The sequence below is a fragment of the Oncorhynchus gorbuscha genome, linkage group LG08 (assembly GCF_021184085.1).
Source record: "Oncorhynchus gorbuscha isolate QuinsamMale2020 ecotype Even-year linkage group LG08, OgorEven_v1.0, whole genome shotgun sequence".
In the NCBI taxonomy this organism is placed as follows: domain Eukaryota; kingdom Metazoa; phylum Chordata; class Actinopteri; order Salmoniformes; family Salmonidae; genus Oncorhynchus; species Oncorhynchus gorbuscha.
This window is the reverse complement of record NC_060180.1, coordinates 67,800,938-67,819,555: the sequence shown is the minus strand read 5'-3', so window position 1 is coordinate 67,819,555 and position 18,618 is coordinate 67,800,938. Positions and strand designations below refer to the sequence as shown.

General features: G+C 42.2%; 1 protein-coding gene across 2 annotated transcripts; it reads right to left on the bottom strand.

Annotated features, from left to right (window-relative positions):
• Positions 1-12,039: 12,039 nt before the first annotated feature.
• Positions 12,040-17,694, bottom strand: LOC124042088 (neuromedin-U receptor 1-like). 2 transcript variants are annotated; one of them, XM_046360414.1, is made up of 4 exons: positions 17,374-17,694; positions 13,436-14,333; positions 12,724-13,081; positions 12,040-12,263 (listed from the first exon to the last, which is right to left on the bottom strand). In XM_046360414.1, exons 2-3 carry the CDS (start codon positions 14,310-14,312, stop codon positions 12,729-12,731), a joined length of 1,230 nt encoding a protein of 409 aa, XP_046216370.1. In that variant the 5' UTR covers positions 14,313-14,333; positions 17,374-17,694; the 3' UTR covers positions 12,040-12,263; positions 12,724-12,728. The 2 variants fall into 2 exon arrangements, with proteins under 2 accessions (XP_046216370.1, XP_046216368.1); XM_046360412.1 differs by having other exon boundaries at positions 12,040-13,081.
• Positions 17,695-18,618: the final 924 nt, after the last annotated feature.

Here is an 18,618-nt window from a genome sequence, read left to right as displayed (position 1 = left end):
ATTATGCTAGTGCATGTACATGTATTACGGTTTTGCGTGATTGATATTCTTTGGCTTGTCAAGAACATCACTGATGTTTTATTTCACGTGTATTTCCTAGTGTTATTTTGGTAACACTTTCCTTGACACCCAGCGTGGTAACACTTTCCTTGACACCCAGCGTGGTAACACTTTCCTTGACACCCAGCGTGGTAACACTTTCCTTGACACCCAGCGTGGTAACACTTTCCTTGACACCCAGCGTGGTAACACTTTCCTTGACACCCAGCGTGGTAACACTTTCCTTGACACCCAGCGTGGTAACACAATATATGTCGCAACACGTGTAATTATATTGGTCATGACAGTGTTATGGCGCTTGGTGTCAAGTAAAGTGTTACCATTATTGTTTTGTGTCACAGTTGTCTTACAACGCACAATGCTAATCTCTTTGTATTTTTGAATAGTTGCCATTTCTTTTTAGTATAGTGTTCTGTGTCCAATAAATGTATTATTTTATAATGTTAACCCAACATCCAACTCTTTATATAACATTTGTAAAACTTCAAAACCTGACGAATTCACAGCTGAAATATTTTCTCTACAATAATTGTCATATCCCAAAGCCAGTATGATTTCAGAGCTAAACATAGTATAATCAGCTGTAACCAAGGTGATCAGTGATCTTCAGGATGCACAAAAAAGAGCATTGCGTATCACTTTTTATTGACTACCTGGAAGTTTTCTACGTTGTTGACCATGCCCTGCTGTTACATAGACAACAGAAAATAAGTTTAAAGATAGTCAGTCAGCGATGCACAAAGTAATCAGCAATATTGGGTCGATTTCCACAACAACTAAGAGCGTTGCCAGACTGAACTTCTCTTGTTTCCGGTCCTGCAGCCATCGTGTAGCTTTTGAAGCGAACCCACATGTGCAGATACACTCAAGGATTATCACAAAGTATGCGCTCATCTGTGGTGCTGCTTGTGGCAACGTCATATCGCTGAGTAAAACAAAGATCTATATAAGGACAAGATGCAGGACTCGATGGTCTAACAATACTAATGTCTGCAAACCGGGTGGAGGTGGGAGCATGTGAACAATGGGCACTAATTGTGCACTACTAACTATTTTTTTACCGTTAACTAGGCAAGTCAGTTAAGAAGAACAACAATTCTTATTTTCAATGACGGCCTAGGAACAGTGGGTTAACTGCCTATTCAGGGGCAGAATGACAGATTTGTACCTTGTCTGCTCGGGATTTGAACTTGCAACCTTTCGGTTACTAGTCCAACGCTCTAACCACAAGGCTACCCTGCCGCCCCAAAACTATGATAACATTAGTTTTCTCAAAGTTGCTGGGATGCCACGTGCCTGATTTGTAACAACCTAACCATTTGGAGACTTCGATCAAATAAGACTTGCATCTAAAATGTAACTTCATTCTATTGACCCATTTTGACACTCCCATTGACCTCCATACAAACATTCCCACTTCCACTGGTTAGTGCCAGAGATGTAGAGGCAAAGCGGGAGACTTCACTCCACGCTAAATCTGTCCACGTTAAGCAGATAATTCATTATTAAGCAAGTGAAGAGTGTTTGTATGTATGTGTGGCAATGAGAGTTGAATTTAGTCAAGAAGGCAATACATTTTTATTTCTGATACGTGAGGCTTATTTTAGCTAATATAAGTTTCATAAAGGGTGTTATCAGAACAGCCTTAATTTGTTGTGGCATGGACTGAACAAGGTGTCGAAAGTATTCCACAGGGATGCTGGCCCATGGTTGACTCCAATGCTTCCACAGGGATGCTGGCCCATGTTGACTCCAATGCTTCCCACAGATGTGTCAAGTTGACTGGATGTCCTTTGGGTGGTGGACCATTTTTGATACACGGGAAACTGTTGTGCGTGAAACCCAGCAGTGTGGCAGTTCTTGACTCAAACTGGTGCGTCTCTCACCTACTACCATATCCTGTTCAAAGACACTTACATTTTGGGGTTTTGCCAATTCACCCTCTGAATGGCACACACACACAATCCATGTCTCAAGGCTTAAAACTCATTCTTTAACCTGTCTCCTCTCCTTCATCTACACTGATTGAAGGTGACATCAATAAGGGATCATAGCTTTCACCTGGCTTCACCTGGGCAGTCTGTCATGGAAAGAGCAGGTGTTCCTAATATTTTGTACACTGTAGATGAGGCCTTGAGTTTGACATGTGTTGTGTGGCCATCTAGTGGAGATGAGTCATTAGCACTGGCCTAGGTAGACTTTGCAACGTGTCCCACAGAGAGCGATATTTTGAAATATGATCCTCTTACTTTTCTGTACATCAGGACAGTTATTTTTATATTTTCCCATAAATGTATAGTTACGGCCATTGTAAATCAAAAACACTTAAGGGATAGTTCAAAGATTTTACGAATTTACATGGGATCAATTTCCTATGCTAGGCAATCTAGACTGCTGGCAATAATGTATTTTACTTCAGCAATTAAAGTGGGAAATTCAAACATTGCAGATTGTAAAATAGATTTTCGATGCAACAGCATACTAATCAGTAACTTATTATTATTTTAAAAAATACAACTGTCCTGTAGGCCTATAGCCTGCCACTGGAAAATAGGCTAATTAGATGCATCACAACTATATTGTTTGTCTGCCTCACCTACTACCCAAGTAGACTGGACATCACAAACACTTCACCTACTACCCAAGTAGACTGGACATCACAAACACTTCACCTACTACCCAAGTAGACTGGACATCACCAACACTTCACCTACTACCCAAGTAGACTGGACATCACCAACACTTCACCTACTACCCAAGTAGACTGGACATCACCAACACTTCACCTACTACCCAAGTAGACTGGACATCACCAACACTTCACCTACTACCCAAGTAGACTGGACATCACAAACACTTCACCTACTACCCAAGTAGACTGGACATCACAAACACTTCACCTACTACCCAAGTAGACTGGACATCACAAACACTTCACCTACTACCCAAGTAGACTGGACATCACAAACACCTCACCTACTACCCAAGTAGACTGGACATCACAAACACTTCACCTACTACCCAAGTAGACTGGACATCACAAACACTTCACCTACTACCCAAGTAGACTGGACATCACAAACACTTCACCTACTACCCAAGTAGACTGGACATCACAAACACTTCACCTACTACCCAAGTAGACTGGACATCACAAACACTTCACCTACTACCCAAGTAGACTGGACATCACCAACACTTCACCTACTACCCAAGTAGACTGGACATCACCAACACTTCACCTACTACCCAAGTAGACTGGACATCACCAACACTTCACCTACTACCCAAGTAGACTGGACATCACCAACACTTCACCTACTACCCAAGTAGACTGGACATCACCAACACTTCACCTACTACCCAAGTAGACTGGACATCACCAACACTTCACCTACTACCCAAGTAGACTGGACATCACCAACACTTCACCTACTACCCAAGTAGACTGGACATCACCAACACTTCACCTACTACCCAAGTAGACTGGACATCACCAACACTTCACCTACTACCCAAGTAGACTGGACATCACCAACACTTCACCTACTACCCAAGTAGACTGGACATCACCAACACTTCACCTACTACCCAAGTAGACTGGACATCACCAACACTTCACCTACTACCCAAGTAGACTGGACATCACCAACACTTCACCTACTACCCAAGTAGACTGGACATCACCAACACTTCACCTACTACCCAAGTAGACTGGACATCACCAACACTTCACCTACTACCCAAGTAGACTGGACATCACCAACACTTCACCTACTACCCAAGTAGACTGGACATCACCAACACTTCACCTACTACCCAAGTAGACTGGACATCACCAACACTTCACCTACTACCCAAGTAGACTGGACATCACCAACACTTCACCTACTACCCAAGTAGACTGGACATCACCAACACTTCACCTACTACCCAAGTAGACTGGACATCACCAACACTTCACCTACTACCCAAGTAGACTGGACATCACCAACACTTCACCTACTACCCAAGTAGACTGGACATCACAAACACTTCACCTACTACCCAAGTAGACTGGACATCACAAACACTTCACCTACTACCCAAGTAGACTGGACATCACAAACACTTCACCTACTACCCAAGTAGACTGGACATCACAAACACTTCACCTACTACCCAAGTAGACTGGACATCACAAACACTTCACCTACTACCCAAGTAGACTGGACATCACAAACACTTCACCTACTACCCAAGTAGACTGGACATCACAAACACTTCACTTGCTACACATTGAAGTTTAAAAGGAGGGTTAATGTCAAAATGATTTATTTAAAATGTAGACAGGTGTGTGATGGGGAGCACATGGGCCCCCGGAGTTTGTGGGACCCTCCACCTTCCGGGGGTTGCAAGAGTTTCCACTATGGCAGTGATGCTACACTCGCATTAACATCTGCTAACCATGTGTATGTGACAAATAAAATTTGATTTGATTTTTACCCCCTAATCCTAATATTAGGGGGTACCATCACTGGTACTTACAGAAAACGTTTGACCTCTGTCATTGCCAACAAAGGGTATATAACAAAGTATTGAGAACTGTTGTTATTGACCAAATACTTATTTTCCACCATAATTTGCAAATAAATTCATTAAAAATCCTACAATGTGATTTTCTGGAATTGTTTTTCTCATTTTGTCTGTCATAGTTGAAGTGGACCTATGATGAAAATTACAGGCCTCTCATCTTTTTAAGTGGGAGAACTTGCACAATTGGTGGCTGACTAAATACTTTTTTGCTCCACTGTATATACTTACAGTTGAAGTCAGAAGTTTACACACATTTAGGTTGGAGTCATTTAAAACTCGGTTTTCAACCACTCCACAGATTTCTTGTTAACAAACTATAGTTTTGGCAAGTCTGTTGTTAGGACATCTACTTTGTGCATGACAAGTCATTTTTCCAACAATTGTTTACAGGCAGATTATTTCACTTATAATTCACTGTATCACAATTCCAGTGGTTCAGAAGTTTACATACACTAAGTTGACTGTGCCTTTAAACAGCTTGGAAAATTCCAGAAAATGTCATGGCTTTAGAAGCTACTGAGAGGCTAATTGACACCATTTGAGTCAATTAGAGGTGTACCTGTGGATGTATTTCAAGGCCTACCTTCAAACTCAGTGCCTTTTGCTTGACATCATGGAAAAATCAAAAGAAATCAGCCAAGAACTCAGAAAAAAAATTGTAGACCTCCACTAGTCTGGTTTATCCTTGGAAACAATTTCCAAATACCTAAAGGTGCCACGTTCATCTGTAAAAACAATAGTACGCAAGTATAAACACCATGGGACCACGCAGCCATCATACCGCTCAGGAAGGAGACGTGTTCTGTCTCCTAGAGATGAACGTACTTTGGTGCGAAAAGTGCAAATCAATCCCAGAACAACAGCAAAGGACCTTGTGAAGATGCTGGAGGAAACGGGTACAAAAGTATCTATATCCACAGTAAAACAAGTCCTATATCGACATAACCTGAAAGGCCACTCAGCAAGGAAGAAGCCACTGCTCCAAAACTGCCATAAAAAATAAAAAAGATTACGGTTTGCAACTGCACATGGGGACAAAAATCGTACTTTTTGGAGAGATGTCCTCTGGTGAAACCAAAATAGAATTGTTTGGCCATAATGGCCATTGTTATGTTTGGAGGAAAAAGGGTGGGCTTGCAAGCTGAAGAACACCATCCCAACCGTGAAGCACGGGGGTGGCAGCATCATGTTGTGGGGGTGCTTCACAAAACAGATGGCATCATGGGAAAGGAATATGAAGTGGAAAAATTGAAGCAACATCTCATAACATCAGTCAGGAAGGTCGCAAATGGGTCTTCCAAATGGACAATGACCCCAAGCATAATTCCAAAGTTGTGGCAAAATGGCTTAAGGACAACAAAGTCAAGGTATTGGAGTGGCCGGCCATCACAAAGCCCTGACCTCAATCCTAAAGAACATTTGTGGGCAGAACTGAAAAAAGCAAGGAGGCCAACCAATTTGACTCAGTTATACCAGCTCTGTCAGGAGGAATGGGCCAAACTTCACCCAACTTATTGTGGGAAGCTTGTGGAAGGCTACCTGAAACGTTTGACACAAGTTTAACCATTTTTAAAGGCAATGCTACCAAATACTAATTGAGTGTGTGTAAACTGGTAATGTGATGAAAGAAATAAAAGCTGAAATAAATCATTCTCTTTACTATTATTCTGACATGTCACATTCTTTAAAAAAAAGTGGTGATCCTAACTGACCTGAGATAGGGAATTTTTACTAGGATTAAATGTCAGGAATTGTGGAAAAACTGAGTTTAAATGTATTTGAATGGATATATATATATATTTTTTTGTAATTAAAAGTCTGGCTACATTTTCAGGCGGCTCTCCCTCATGTTAGCATCAGTTTTGACATGACCGACTATAGCCAATACACATAGACTACCACCTACACTTAATTATTTATGTACATTTATATGCCTTCTTAACAGAATAGCTAGTGTTTTTTTCAGTTTTCAAATACATTTAATTTGATATTTTTGCTAGTTGCCTGGCAGATTGGGCACATCTTAAATGCCAAATGGCCTTGCCCCTAAAATCACAAAATTACAGGCCTGGTTTCTATGCGATCGCATGACACGCTTGCTTGTATTATGTCTGCGTTAAACTACTCATAAGGTATGATAATCCCAGATTCTTCCTTTGGAGGTATGTCTTCGAGTTGTGAAGGATGACCATATATGGACATCTTAACTCAGAGGCATGCAACCTACTGACTTGAATAGATGGTTTTATTTCATGTAATGAAGTGTTATATTAAAGCGTAATGCTGCGTGGGTTTACACACAGAGTGGATGTGATGCCAAAGGGGTTAGAAGCCACACATAATGTATTTTCATTATCACGTGCCTTACATTGGTGGTGTGCTTTAAAATTCTTTGAGGTGCTGTTTATTTCATAGAGTGCAGAGGGTTCTGGTAGAATGTTTTATAAATGGGTTTTTCCAGCCATCCGGGGCCGAGAATAGCCCTGTTGGCACTAATAATGTAAACAGAGAAGCTTCATCCCAGCTCCTCTCTTATACCCGTCTCACCCCCTTTTACAAACTCTACTGTACAGTGCAGAGGCTCTGATGTTTTCCTTTCATGTTGTCTTCTCCAGCATTGTTTCAGCAAGTATGCTGGATGTCTGACCAGGCCACACAATACAGTTGGGCACAGCTCAGTAGTGTGAGAGGGTAGCTGATGGCTCTTTCTTGTGGGCACCAAGCAAGTTGATTGTAAAAGTCTGATTCAAAGATCTCTGGTTTTCACCAGGCTTAGAAGAACCCTTCCATGTATAGCGATTTGAAGATAAAAATCGAATTTGAAGAAAGTTCTCTCTTTTGGCACTGAGCAAATTCTTTCCTCACCACAGAAGTTTTGATGAGTGTAAGTTTATAGACCGTACAATGACAGCAGAATCTTGATGGTGCCCTGGTGAATCCTAAAGTTTGCCTCCGCAATGTCTAAAATAAGCATGCTTAAATATATGAACGAGATACTCTTATAGGGAGAATATTAGGTATTATTTTCTTATTTTCTTATTTACACTCCGATGTTCGGACTCTCCAGAGAGTGTACTAATGCATTTTGTAAACAGGCCTTAAGTGATAAAGGAGGTTACAGCTTCTGGGGTTAGAAGTAAATTCATAACAGTGATGTTCAGCCAACCACCTTTAGCTGAAAGTGATTAACTTTAGCCAGTTCATTGTGTGATTGGTTATTGCTATCTCACTGTGATGGTATTGCCTCTGGCCCATGAGTCTCGTAGACAGGACAGCTTTAACTTTCAGCTTAAAACCTTCTGGAGTTGGTACCTGTCAATCAATACAACTGGCGTTCAGTGTGTGCAGTCATTAAGATGAGCAACTTCAGCCAGTTGATGACAGAGATGGAGAGAATATCGGCTCTGGCACTTACATTTCCAATTTCCTGAACTCTTAACAATGTGTAGTACACAGACTATACTTTAGTGCTGTTCTACAGTTTTACTTCATCGATGTGTTTTTGTTCTTGCTGCTGTCTGTGAGGTCATCATTGTCCATGAGAGTTTGTTTTCAACTTACCTGGGAAAATAAAGGTTAAAATTATTATCAAATAAATCTAATTAATCATGGTATCTCCATGCACATCACATGACTATAATAATTATGATAAACTACTAATAGATTGTGATAATTTTCTTAACCAGGTTACACTTCTCCTTGTCAAACCACTGACGGAGCACGCTATCGCCAGACAAAAACTAGCAGACTTCCACAGCTACACCTGCACTGTGTTTCAATGCTATTGGTTTTGGCTTCATTGTTATATTTGTTATTAAATTCCTAGGTCACCTCAACTTGTGCCAGACGCACATTTTCATCATTATCCGTAACTTGCACTGGACTCCTATTGTAATTCCCCAGGGACTGTGTGGATTTCTGAAGTTCGCTCCACACACACGTCTGAGTGGTAAGTATTCTGCCCCAGAGCACAGTGAAGCCAGACGAGGCAGTCAGTGGAGTCATTACCCCAGATGGCTCAGGGTAAAAAGTCACAATCCCGGGAACTTTGGGACATTTTATATTGTGTCCTCGGTCATTCAACCAGTTGGACTGTGAATCTGAGATGCTACGATTGTCGTTAGCTAGAAAGCGAATAAAGAAGTTTGATTAGGAGAGTAGAAAGTCAGCAGAGCCGTCACTAGCTCATTATCCGGATGGATCCGGGTCAAATGTAATAATGGGGAAGTGTGTGAGATTCATGCTGCACTGTTCACTCAGAGCTGTCATTCAAACAGAGAGATTGTGAATATAATTAGCTATTCCTATATTAAATGAAATATTCTCAATGGCACACAGAGAAAGCTCAAGAGAAGTCTTATTTGTCTTGAAGAAATGTGTTCCTATTTGGCTTTATAATATCCCCACAATTTTTCTATAAAATGTCAATTATACTGTTGCAATTTAAACCGATTTTTCATTTTTCAAATAATGTTCAGATTTTACAGTAGGCTACTTAAAAGCAACATAACACATGAATTTGTATTCTACTAAAAAAAATCAAGTCCTTTCTGAACCCACATGACAACATGACAGGTTACTTCTAATATATCATCTAGAACTATATATTTTCATAATCGAGACCATTCAAAAACATTTGAGACGTTATGGGAGCATGCAAGTAATGACTAAATACTGTATGATGGAACTTCTGTTTAGCAATGGAAATGTACGTATTATATTAATTTGAAATCAGTTTACACAGGAATAAAACAATTTTCAGAAAGCACTTGAAGCAATACTGTGCATTGTGGAGCATTACTAGAAAGGCACACGGCATTTGTTTGGCATACGTATCTACTTACTGCTGATGGAAATCCTGCCCCATTTCCATTTCTTTAAGGACGTCATACTTACATCACATTTTCCAAGTCTGTGTCATGACATTTCTATCTCCCATATACTTTCAATATTGCCTGTGATATACATTCATAGTGAGTGGGATTTTGATAGTGTACCGAGTACAATAACGCATGGAAGAAGACTGTTACAATTTAATCGTGTCTCCTGAAACATATGAACAGAATAAGATCAGTATTATATTAATAAGATATTTTACAAAGCTGGGTATCGTTTCTTTTTCAAAATAAGCTTCTATAAATAACGTGTTCAATCTGAATATTAATATCCGGTTGAAGAACACGTTCATCTGCACAGAATAAACATTTGAATATCCCACATATAACTAACTGTATGTGTGTGGGAAAACCATTTAAATTCAAAGTCGAAGGACTAAACTTTATTACTTTCTCTCTATTCACTCTGGAGGTACACAGTCGCTGGTTGATGTTTCTCTATTCACTCTGGCTGTACACAGTCGCTGGTTGATGTTTCTCTATCCACTCTGGAGGTACACAGTCGCTGGTTGATGTTTCTCTATCCACTCTGGCTGTACACAGTCGCTGGTTGATGTTTCTCTATCCACTCTGGAGGTACACAGTCGCTGGTTGATGTTTCTCTATCCACTCTGGCTGTACACAGTCGCTGGTTGATGTTTCTCTCTATTCACTCTGGAGGTACACAGTCGCTGGTTGATGTTTCTCTCTATCCACTCTGGAGGTACACAGTCGCTGGTTGATGTTTCTCTATTCACTCTGGCTGTACACAGTCGCTGGTTGATGTTTCTCTCTATTCACTCTGGCTGTACACAGTCGCTGGTTGATGTTTCTCTCTATTCACTCTGGAGGTACACAGTCGCTGGTTGATGTTTCTCTATCCACTCTGGAGGTACACAGTCGCTGGTTGATGTTTCTCTCTATTCACTCTGGAGGTACACAGTCGCTGGTTGATGTTTCTCTATCCACTCTGGAGGTACACAGTCGCTGGTTGATGTTTCTCTATCCACTCTGGCTGTACACAGTCGCTGGTTGATGTTTCTCTATCCACTCTGGAGGTACACAGTCGCTGGTTGATGTTTCTCTATCCACTCTGGCTGTACACAGTCGCTGGTTGATGTTTCTCTCTATTCACTCTGGAGGTACACAGTCGCTGGTTGATGTTTCTCTATTCACTCTGGCTGTACACAGTCGCTGGTTGATGTTTCTCTATTCACTCTGGAGGTACACAGTCGCTGGTTGATGTTTCTCTATTCACTCTGGCTGTACACAGTCGCTGGTTGATGTTTCTCTATTCACTCTGGCTGTACACAGTCGCTGGTTGATGTTTCTCTATTCACTCTGGAGGTACACAGTCGCTGGTTGATGTTTCTCTATTCACTCTGGCTGTACACAGTCGCTGGTTGATGTTTCTCTATTCACTCTGGAGGTACACAGTCGCTGGTTGATGTTTCTCTATTCACTCTGGCTGTACACAGTCGCTGGTTGATGTTTCTCTATTCACTCTGGCTGTACACAGTCGCTGGTTGATGTTTCTCTATCCACTCTGGCTGTACACAGTCGCTGGTTGATGTTTCTCTCTATCCACTCTGGCTGTACACAGTCGCTGGTTGATGTTTCTCTATTCACTCTGGAGGTACACAGTCGCTGGTTGATGTTTCTCTATCCACTCTGGCTGTACACAGTCGCTGGTTGATGTTTCTCTCTATCCACTCTGGCTGTACACAGTCGCTGGTTGATGTTTCTCTATTCACTCTGGAGGTACACAGTCGCTGGTTGATGTTTCTCTCTATCCACTCTGGCTGTACACAGTCGCTGGTTGATGTTTCTCTATCCACTCTGGCTGTACACAGTCGCTGGTTGATGTTTCTCTCTATCCACTCTGGCTGTACACAGTCGCTGGTTGATGTTTCTCTATTCACTCTGGAGGTACACAGTCGCTGGTTGATGTTTCTCTATTCACTCTGGAGGTACACAGTCGCTGGTTGATGTTTCTCTATCCACTCTGGAGGTACACAGTCGCTGGTTGATGTTTCTCTATCCACTCTGGCTGTACACAGTCGCTGGTTGATGTTTCTCTATCCACTCTGGAGGTACACAGTCGCTGGTTGATGTTTCTCTATCCACTCTGGCTGTACACAGTCGCTGGTTGATGTTTCTCTATCCACTCTGGAGGTACACAGTCGCTGGTTGATGTTTCTCTATCCACTCTGGAGGTACACAGTCGCTGGTTGATGTTTCTCTATCCACTCTGGAGGTACACAGTCGCTGGTTGATGTTTCTCTATCCACTCTGGCTGTACACAGTCGCTGGTTGATGTTTCTCTATCCACTCTGGAGGTACACAGTCGCTGGTTGATGTTTCTCTATCCACTCTGGAGGTACACAGTCGCTGGTTGATGTTTCTCTCTATCCACTCTGGCTGTACACAGTCGCTGGTTGATGTTTCTCTCTCCACTCTGGCTGTACACAGTCGCTGGTTGATGTTTCTCTCTATCCACTCTGGCTGTACACAGTCGCTGGTTGATGTTTCTCTATCCACTCTGGCTGTACACAGTCGCTGGTTGATGTTTCTCTATCCACTCTGGCTGTACACAGTCGCTGGTTGATGTTTCTCTCTATCCACTCTGGCTGTACACAGTCGCTGGTTGATGTTTCTCTCTATTCACTCTGGCTGTACACAGTCGCTGGTTGATGTTTATTGAGATGTCGTGTTCTGGAGGCAGAGCTAAGCGATTTCCACTAGATGGGCCGGCTGCAAAGTCAAAATTGGCTATATGTTAGGGTTAGGCATAAGGTTAGCAGGGTGGTTAGGGTTAGGTTTAAAATCTGATTTCATGACTTTGTGGCTGTGCCAACTAGTGTATACTCTACAAAGCTGCCTTCAGTACATGAGTCATCCCAATAAATACCTACCTGCTACACATTCAATCAGTGATCGATTTAATAATTACATTTTGGTACCTCATCCTGGTTAATTTTGGTATCGCCCAGTGAGAATTCCACTTAAAATCCAAAGTCTAGGGCTCAACTTCAACTCTGTTGCTTTCCATCCAAACTCTCGCTGTACACGTTCAATCAGCTACACATTTTCTCATTTTGGTACCCAATCTTAGTTAATGTTTGTACATTGTTTTGGTACCCCCACCCCATCACCCTCTATCTAATCAGGGCTTGTATTGCCATATACATGCTGGCCGTGGGGGTTTACGTACACATTCTACTCCTCTCTGTCTGGGGTGATTCTCTCTGGGGTCCCATTATGTTGTGGCTTCTCATAGACGATACTACGTAGGGTCATTTGGGTGCTACGGGCGTTCAGCATGCGCACGTCGCCGCCACAGAGGCCGGAGCGACACGTGATCTGCTGGAACATCTCCCGGAAGCGGGTGGACATGAGGTTGTAGAGGATGGGGTTGACCGCCGAGCTGAGGTAGAAGAAGACCCCGGAGACGACGTGGACGTACTCGAAGACCAGGTGGTGGTGGCCAGTCCAGGAGCTTATGAAGCTCCACGTGAGACGGTCAATGTGGAAGGGAGCCCAGCAGATGCCAAAAACAATCACCAGTACGCCTGCGTAGACAGTTGGACAGACAAGACAAGACATCTGCAGACTTTGAGAGCAAGAGCAATGTTTAAGTGACAACAGACATGTTTAGGAACTAATCTTTTGGTTTGTACTTTAGCACATTTTAAGTCCCAATTCAAAATAAATATTGGACTATAATTTGTCGCATTTCCAGAACATCTTATCTTTGAGAGCAAGAGCAATGGTTAAGTAACAACAGACATGTTTAGGAACGGTTGTACTTCAGCAAATCATTTTAAATCCCTATTCAATAGAGAGATTGGTCTGTAATCTGTAATTTCCTGGACATCTCCTCTCTATCCTTCAGGCACTATAGAGAAAGTGGATGAGGAACTCACAAAGCATCTTGGTGACTTGTCTGTGGCGCGCCCTCTGCTGGTGCCTGCAGTGGCGAGCAGGACCAGAACCCTGCCCGATCCCGACCCCCTGCATGCCCCTCTCCATCCTGAGCTGCAGGCCGATGCGCAGGTACAGCACAGTGATGGTGAGCATAGGCATCAGGAAGAAGACCACCGTGGTCACTTGAATAATCAGGTTGTACATCCACATGGGCTTGACCATCATGCAGACGGCCGACTCGGGGTATTGGCGGCCAAAGCGAGGCCTCAACACGGCCAACCCGTGGAGGCTGGTGTTTGGCATGGCGCACACCATGGACATGACCCACAGCATCAGGATGACACGCTTGGCATGGGTGTGCGTGGCCACGTGCTTGACTTTCAACGGGTATAACACGGCGATGTAGCGCTCCACGCTCATTGCCGTTACATTGAGAATGGATGCAAAGCAGACCGTCTCAAACAGGAAGGTCTTGAAGTAACAGCCACCAGCGCCGAACAGGAACGGGTAGTTGCTCCACATCTCGTAGAGTTCCAACGGCATACCCAGGACTAAGACCAATAAGTCGGATACGGCCAGACTGAACAGGTAGTAATTAGTTGGCGTCCGCATCACCTTGTAGCGCACGATGACGGCGCAGGTGAGCACGTTACCTAACACTCCCACAGCGAAGATGATGAGGAAGGTAATGCAAACCGGCAGGAAAACAGGCGACCGCCGGAAGCCTCTCAACTTCTCCAGGTACTGACTCAGATTCAGGCACATGTTCTCCATGTCATCAGCACTGACGTTGCCCAGGGCCCAGGACACATTCCAACCAAGCTGGTCAGGAGTGGTGGCAGGTAGACGCAGAGAGGAACAGTTATACTGAGCCATTGGTTTATGGGGACACAACACCTGAGGGGGAGAATGGAAATAATAGGAATGGAATGTTTTGCTTGGTTCAGTGTAGGTGACAGTTTAGCTGCAGTCTGAACAAACAACATTTGGCAGTTGGTGATTATGACGTGACCTATTACGGGCATGCTCATATGTCAGTCATATGTCACAATGAGGGTGTCTTGTCTCGCTTCTGAATTCATCCCATTCATCAGCAAATGAGCATTGGTAGGTACTGTATGTCTAATATCAGTGTGTGTGCAATTACAATGCTAATTCCAGGAAATGTTATCTAACAAAGCCTACTACAAGTTTGGTGTAATTGAATGGTTTTCCTTGTGTGCTAGGTTTTTGTGGGTTTTGACACTTATGTAGGTGTCATAACCAGGTTATAAAATATCACAATATGCTGTATCGCACAACATTAACATGTACATTTTATTCAACAAAACGTCTGTGTGAAAACAGTGTTACAGTGTTATGTACGACAGGCTATGACAGCTGTTATGACATGGTTATGAGGTGTTATAAAGTGTTATGACGCAGCCTGGTCTCAAAAACTAGACGAAACATAGTAAATGTAAACCTGGGACATTCAAATTAGTTTGAAATGTTAGGTTTGGTATGGTTATATAAGACTGAAGGTTAGTTAAGGGCAAAATGAAAGGATGTTGGTTGGTCGGGATGGGTGGGCGTGTAACGCTAAAGTTGTGTGTTCGAATCTCATAATTTTAGCTAATTAGCAACTTTTCAACTACTTACTACTTTTTAGCTACTTTGCAACTACTTAGCATGTAAGCTAGCCCTAACCCTTTAAACTAACTCCTAACCTTAACCCCTAGCCTAGCTAACGTTAGCCACCTAGCTAACGTTGGCTTTAGTGACCTAGTCACCTAGCTAACGTTAGCCACATCAAATTGGAACTCGTAACATGTCATACTTATTTGTAAATTCGTAAGATATTGTACGAATTGCAATTAGAAAAAAATATCATTGTAATTGTAATTCGGAACATATTATACAAAATGTGTGATGGACATCCACAAATGAATACATGCCATATTAAACTTGACATATAATAATAATAATATATGCCATTTAGCAGACGCTTTTATCCAAAGCGACTTACAGTCATGTGTGCATACAATGGTCGAACAACCAGCTTTTAAAGATTTTGCAATTAGACAAAAAATATCATTGTAACGTTCTGTACATTAGTTTGCAAGAGATTGAGAGGAACATTTATTATACAAAATGTGATAAGATGGACATCCACAAATGAATACATGACCCATTTTCCATCCCAGTGGCCTAGAATTAAACTTGACATATCTTACTAAGTGGAGTGTCTCGAATTTACACTGCCGTTCAAAAGTTTGGGGTTACTTACAAACATCCTTGTTTTCCATGAAAACATACATGAAATGAGTTGCAAAATGAAGAGGAAATATTGTCAAGACGTTGACAAGGTTATAAAACATTTTTTTAAATTGAAATAAAAAAGTCCTTCAAACTTTGCTTTCATCAAATAATCCTCCATTTGCAGCAATTACAGCCTTGCAGACCTTTGGCATTCTAGTTGTCATTTTCTGGGGTAATCTGAAGAGATTTCACCCCATGCTTCCTGAAGCCTCTCCCACAAGGTGTACAAATTTGTTTAAATGCCTGTTAGTAGTGAGCATTTCTCCTTTGCCAAGATAATCCATCCCCTGACAAGTGTGGTTTATCAAGAAGCTGATTAAACAGCATGATCATTACACAGGAGAACCTTGTGCTGGGGACAACAAAAGGCCATTCTAAAATGTGTAGATTTGTCACACAACACAATGCCACAGATGTCTCAAGTTTTGAGGGAGCGTGCAATTGGCATACGGACTGCAGGAATGTCCACCAGTGCAGTTGCCAGAGAATGTAATGTTAATTCCTCAACCATAAGCCGCCTTCATTATTTTAGAGAGTTTGGTACGTCCAAACGGCCTCACAACTGCAGACCACATGTATGGCGTTGTGTGGGCGAGCGGTTTGCTGATGTCAATGTTGTGAACAGAGTACCCCATGGTGGGGTTATGATATGGGCAGGCATAAGCTAACGACAATGAACACAATTACACTTTATCGATGGCAATTTGAATTCACAGAGATACTGTGACTAGATCCCGAGGCCCATTGTCGTGCCTTTCATCCGCCACCATCACCTCATGTTTCAGCATGATAATGCACAGCCCCATGTCACAAGGATCTGTACACAATTCTTGGAAGTTGAAAATATCCCAGTTCTTCCATGGCCTGCATACTCACCAGACATGTCACCCATTGAGCATGTTAGGATGCTCTGTATCAACGTGTAGGACAGCGTGTTCCAGTACCCGCCAATATCCAGCAACATTGTACAGCTATTGAAGAGGAGTGGGACAACATTCCACAGGCCACAATCAACAGCCTGATCAACTCTATGCGAAGCCCATACTTATTTTTTAAGGTATCTGTGACCAACCTGTCATAAATCATCATTACACATTTTTCTAAACAAAGCTAAAAGATACAAATGGATTTTGTCACTCCAAATAACCAATGTAAACTATAATAATCATAACAATAGTAACAATTCAGTTAAAATATTTGGCTCCAAACCAACCACGGATCCAACTGCATAAACACAGCCTGGACAAAGTCATGATTAATTCAAAACAACAACCTACTGCTCTCTCCCCTCCCGCTCTCTCCCATCCAAATTCATATCAAGTTCAAGATAATTAGCTATGAGAGGTATTAAAATACATACATGAAAATGGATGTAAAAATATGACTATTCCCATATTATTTATACTGTATAAATGTATAAAGTATACTGGTCATTTTGACATTCTTTTAGCGATATAGGTACTATAAACAGTGTTGAACCCATAGCTGTATATATTTGGGAAAGTACAGTGGGCCTGAAACACTAATGTACACTAATGCACCTGGGCATTTGTTTATAATAAGCATTCATGGTAGTCATTGCAGAAATGTTCCATGGATGTTCCATGTGCCATGGATGGAAAGATGGAAAACTTACCTTGTCTTTTTTAAATGTCCTCTTCTTATTTCTCTTCAGACACGGATGTATGTAAAGGGGAGGGGAAAAAGGTCACATTGATGTTCGTCATTTGTCCTCCACTGCTTGGATTTCAACTTTGCAGCGATGATGTCCTCCTATACTTTACCAGTTAGGTTCCCCATGTTAAAACCTCCTGAACTGCCGGAGTGAAGAGACAAAGAGCACTGCTCTCTCCTCTGTCTTCGTGAATTGGAGAGCATAGCACCAAAAATAAAATCTCTCTCTCTCTCTCTACATATTCTCTGGGAGAGTAAATGATGCTCAGCTCTCTGTCCTCCTCCTCCCTCTGGTCACATCCCCTATGTACATCTCCTAACTGCACCACACACCTTGTAAGATTGAGTCCTTGACCTGCAGTGAACCACTGACTGTGTCAATTGACATCTGATGTAGTGATGTTTGATAGAGCTTTTGTTCACCGTGGCAACCAATTTAAAAAGGTTAAACTTTTATTACCCCCCACACACACACACACACACACACACACACACACACACACACACACACACACACACACACACACACACACACAGAACCCAGCCCCAGTAAAAAGGGCAGTGATGTCACACACAAAAAGAGTTTACCTTGACAAGATGGCCTCTATTATTTTACCTCTTCAACACGTTGTCCAGGGTGAAAGCTAATGTTCCGACTAAACACTCACCCAATGACCGCTTCTATACAACAACAGCCAAATAAATAAACAAGAGAAGAAGACGTGAACTGTAAAACATCAATCGTGAAAATACTTAGAAAAAAGTTGTCTCTGTACTGCAAGTCCAATGTTCCATTTTAAATATCACTTAAACACTCGTTTAAAACACTTCAGTCCACCGTATGCTGAGGTGATGTGGACAAAATGTACCAAAATGTGGAGGGGAGGCAGGAGGCCTAGTGGTTAGAGTGGAGGGGAGGCAGGTGGCCTAGTGGTTAGAGTGGAGGGGAGGTAGGTAGCCTAGTGGTTAGAGTGGAGGGGAGGTAGGTAGCCTAGTGGTTAGAGTGGAGGGGAGGTAGGTAGCGTAGTGGTTAGAGCGTTGGGTTAGAGCGTTTGGCCAGTAACTGAAACGTTGCTGGATCAAATCCATGAGCTGACCAGGTAAAACCTACTGTTCCCGGTTGGCCGTTGTTGTAAATAAGAATTTGTTCTTAACTGACTTGCCTAGTTAAATAAAGGTTAAATATAAAAAAGTAACATGTCGATAA

What these genes read in the sequence shown, in the direction of transcription:
- LOC124042088 (XM_046360412.1), bottom strand. Translation starts at nt 14,312, where the DNA reads ATGGCTCAGTATAACTGTTCCTCTCTGCGTCTACCTGCCACCACTCCT. An exon ending in ACAAGTCACCAAGATGCTTT is followed by an intron (nt 13,082 to 13,435) that starts GTGAGTTCCTCA and finishes CTGTCTACGCAG; the next exon opens with GCGTACTGGTGATTGTTTTT.